Here is a 4866-nt window from a genome sequence, read left to right as displayed (position 1 = left end):
ACCACAAAAACAAATAATCTAAAATCAAATAAAATATGAGCTTCTTTCCGGTAAAATGAACAAGCAAAACCAAATCATTACGATATTTCCATAAAAACCCACCAATTAGTTTGCACAACCATTTTAAGGGTTAATATTATAAATGCCCTAAATTTTTAACGTGTAATTGGAAAAAACCCTGATATTTTTTTTATTATTGTTGTGGCCATAACTTTCTCGTAGAATTATCACTCTAGCCTACTTAACGAGTTTCATGGTTAAGTTGGTTAACTTTTTTGCAAAATTAGTCCTAAAAAGTTCAAATTTAGTCCATGAGGTTTGAAAAAAACTACACCACATGATTTTTTAACTTTATTTTTCGTTTTTGTATACTTTATTTATTTTCGGTTTTTTATAAATATATGTAAATTTTTTATTTTCTTTTTATATATATATTTTATTTATTTTCATTTTTTAACTTTATTTTTCAACAATTTTTTTTAACCTTTTTACCTTTTGTTTTCTATTTTTTTAGTGTATATATAGAGTATATTAGAGTTTCTTTTTTAGGTTTTTTCATATTTCTTTTCGTATTATATTTTATTTTTTTCACCTTTTTATTTTTTTCTATTTTTTGTTATTTATGGTTTTTTTAATATTTTTTCTAAGGTTTTTTCATATTACAACTTTTGTTTTCTATTTTAGTTATTTATGGTTTTTCTAATGTTTTTATGTACTTTGATTCAAGTAAACGAACTTGAATTCAATATAAATTACTATAACAAGTTTTTTTTATAAAGATCGACTATTATTATTATTTTTTTGTTTTTTTAGTTTATTATCAAATTGAAAAATATTATCTTGAATTTAATCTATTGATATCACATATAGAAATATGATTTAATTTGCAAGTTATATAACACACTGAAACACTAATTCTTAGTAAACAAACTATTTTTTTTTTAATTTTCATTTTTTCGTAACATAAATATAATAGCATTAAAGAAAAAAAAAACGAAAAAAAAAAGAAAATAAGTTGGACCGAAATTACAAATATAAACATAACTATTTTATTTACTTGAATAAAAATAAAAAAAATTACAAAAACTATAAATTATCAAAATTGTAATATACTCTAATATATTAATACATTTTATATTTTTTGAAAAATGTCAATAAAAAGATAAAAATACAAAAAAATAAATAATTGGAAAACAAATAAGAAAAATAATAAAACAATAAAAAGTTGAAAAAAATAAAATATAATACGAAAAGAAATATGAAAAACCCCAAAAAAAACTCTAATATACTCTATATATACATTAAAAAATAGAAAACGAAAGGTAAAAAGGTTTAAAAAAATTGTTGAAAAATAAAGTGTTATAAAATGAAAATAAATAAAGTATACAAAAAACGAAAAATAAAGTTAAAAAACCATGTGATGTAATTTTTTTTAAACCTCATGGATTAAATTTGAACTTTTTAGGATTGATTTTGCAAAAAAGTTAACCAACTTAACCATGAAACTCGTTAAGTGGCTAGAGTGATAATTCTGCGAGAAAGTTGTGGCCACAGCAATAATAAAAAAAATATCAAAGCCTTTTCCAATTACGCGTTAAAAATTTAAGCCTTTTATAATATTAAGCCACTATTTTAATGATTACCTTCTTCAAACTCCAAACATCTAACAAATCCGACCAAAGTAACAAATCCGAATGAGTCAAAGAAATCAGGATCTATACATCTAACCATTTTGACACAACATCCGATGTCTGAGCTGCATTCTCACTTTCCGCAAACAAATGCTGTAAATTTTTTGTGTATGAAGTTCACCAATTGAAAAAAATAGAATGAATATCAACTCCTTTCATCACTAAATTCTCCCTAATAGGAAGACTCCTGTTGAGTTTGAAATATTGATATGCGATGAGCTAGATGGTCTGGACCCCACAAATCCGGTCCGGCTTGGATTAGTAAAAGCCCGATGGATCCGTCTCTATGTACACCTCTATGAACAAACAACATTATGTGTTTTTAGTGATTCAAATGGATGAATTACATGTAAAAAGAACATATTATCACTTGAATTTCTTATAAGATAACACAGTTTTGAATTCAACGTTTAGTGGTTTACGTTATTAAAAATCAAATCACGTACACAATTACCTATATATGTCAAATTCTATTCGAAATAGCAAGATTTGTTTTCCATAATAAAAACAAACTATTGATTTAAAATATATATGTTTTTTTTTTGTTTGGGGGGGGGGGGGGGGGGGGGGGGGGGGGTTAAGAAAATTTTTATATACATTCACACAAGTAGCCAAGTCTTTTGAAAAAATAACTAGTTTTAACTTTTAAAGCGTTTCACATACATAACATATTCTAACAAATATAAACATACATAATATTTGTTTCAAATAGTATTTCTCATTTCTTAATTTAAATTTAATATATATTTGGAAAACCCGTGATTTTAGGTTTCGAACCATACGTTGGAAAATCCTTAAAGATTTTGACTTGCTGCCTCAAAATCAAATCAAAAAACAGACCTTTCGCAGGTTCTAAATTCTATTTCAGAAAAAGGGCCTACTAACCCCACGACTGCCGAGAAGTCGTTGTCGCCGCCGCGCGACGTCGGAGAACTTCCAAAACCGTACTACTCCCATCGCTTACACTCTCCCTTTCCGTCCCACGCGCCGCCACCATTCGTCGCTACCTCCCAAACCAATGTCCTTGGCCGGACGTGAATTGCACGCCGGTCAACATGCGCATGGGGGTGGTAACTGTTAACCTAACGATCTGTTCTTTTCCATTTGCTTTTGGACCTTCTGTAGGGACTATGAATAATAGAAGGATAGCCATGTATGCAATAATTCCCGCCTTCTTTCATTCTTTCTCTCTCACATACGAACGTCCACTGTGTGTTCTTTAGTTCATATTCATGGGAATTTGATCGAAAGTCTTAATTACCCAGTTCTTCATCGTTATTGGTATATTTAAATTGTGTATTTATTCTTGATTTGTTTTTCATTTTATCTTTGAAGCTGTTGCCTTTCTTTCCAGCTCATTCATGGGGGAATGTTATTTTTTGAACTTCTCTCCTTTTCTCATTATCACCTACACATATCCACACACACTCTAGATTCTATGTTTCTTTAATCTTTTTTTATTAGAAAGTGTTGGCTTTTATTGTTCAGTTTTGGAACTTGTTGGTGGGGTTTTGGTGTAATGGGTTGCACACCATCGAAGCAATCTGTATGCCGGAACTGCAATTCTCAATGTTCTCCGGTGCGGAGGAGCTATTCGTCAGACGTTCACCGTTCTTCTACTTCTACACACGACGGCGACCACCGCCACATCGTAGCACTCACCTCCACCACCCTTGGTTACCTCCAACTCGATTCATCTAAACCCAATCAGGTGCGCCATGATCCAGTCCGACAAAATCTCCCGGAGAAGAACATCAATGATTTTGCAGTTGGAATCATGGAGGCCAAAACATGGTCTAAGATGATCAACGAAAAGATCACGAAAACTGCTCCAAGAACTCCCATTAGAACTCCTCCTGGTGAGCCAGAAACGATCAATACATGGGAGTTGATGGAGGGTTTGGATGATTCAAGCCCTCTCCGACCACCATCCACGGTGGATTTGGATCACATCCGTCGCTTCTCCTACAACGTGAATTCCAACTCTATTCCACAAGAAAAAGATCGAGATGTTGAAGTATTGTGCAAACCATTATGGCTACAAATCAAAGAGAGGAACCATTCGGATTCGAATTCAAACTCGAACAACAATACATCTATTGCATCATATCTTGATCTGAATCAAAAGCCATTAATCAGCGAAAGACAACAGACATCGGAAGGTAACAATCTTGATGATGTGAAGAGATCGTTACAAGATGGAAAAACCGAAATTATGACTGGTCAAACTCAAAAAGACAAATTGATATTATACTTCACAAGCTTAAGGGGTGTTAGAAAGACCTACGAGGATTGCTGCCATGTTCGAGTCATTCTGAAGAGTTCTGGTGTTCGAGTTGACGAACGTGATGTATCCATGCATTCGGGTTTCAAGGAGGAACTCAAGGAGTTGTTGGGTGATCGATTTGGTCTTGGTGGGGGGTTGCCGAAGGTGTTCGTTGGGAAGAAATACATCGGTGGTGCTGAGGAAATTAGGCGATTGCATGATGAGTTTCAACTAGATAAGGTGTTAGAAGGTTGTGAAATGGTGGATGACGGTGGTGGTGGTGGTGGAGGAGGATGTGAGGGTTGTGGAGATGTCAGATTTTTACCATGTGAGACGTGTTCTGGAAGCTGTAAGATTTACTATGAAGTTGATTCTGATGAAGGTGAAAAAGAAGAAGAAAATGATTATGGGTTTCAAAGATGTCCCGATTGTAATGAAAACGGACTCGTAAGGTGTCCAATATGTTGCAATTAAATTCGTTCGAGTTTGTTTAATATTTATCGTATAGATGAAATCAAAGTTTCATAGTTTGTATAATAATAAGTGGACGATATACATTCGGTGTTTATAAGTATAGAAGATTCAATAACAACAATGTTTGGTTTGAGAACTTGAAAAACATCATGGGTTTGTACCATTTATGGTTAGTATTATTACTTTGTTTGCATAAGAGCAATGTATTATATAAGTTAATTAAAAAACTAAATATAAATATCTAAATATTTAAAAACTTTGAATTTATATAAAAATAAAAAAAATAATGAATTATTAAAATTGATTTTTTTTATGTTTTAAATTTAAATAAATAAACAAAATAAGCTAATGAGCTTTAATTTAGAAATTTTGAAATAAGAAGGTAAGTCTATTAATAAAATTGATATTCATTTATTACTATATTTATTGTAATTA

General features: G+C 31.3%; 1 protein-coding gene across 1 annotated transcript; it reads left to right on the top strand.

Moving 5' to 3' along the window:
* The first annotated feature begins 2822 nt into the window (after positions 1-2822).
* LOC111885314 (uncharacterized protein At5g39865) lies at positions 2823-4512 on the top strand. Its single transcript, XM_023881576.3, has 2 exons — positions 2823-2972; positions 3180-4512. Exon 2 carries the CDS (start codon positions 3211-3213, stop codon positions 4429-4431), a length of 1221 nt encoding a protein of 406 aa, XP_023737344.1. The 5' UTR covers positions 2823-2972; positions 3180-3210; the 3' UTR covers positions 4432-4512.
* The last annotated feature ends 354 nt before the right edge of the window (positions 4513-4866 follow it).

This window comes from Lactuca sativa, chromosome 3 (assembly GCF_002870075.4).
Source record: "Lactuca sativa cultivar Salinas chromosome 3, Lsat_Salinas_v11, whole genome shotgun sequence".
Classification (NCBI taxonomy): Eukaryota; Viridiplantae; Streptophyta; class Magnoliopsida; order Asterales; family Asteraceae; genus Lactuca; species Lactuca sativa.
The sequence above is the reverse complement of the archived record's forward strand: the minus strand, read 5'-3'. Positions and strand labels throughout refer to the sequence as shown.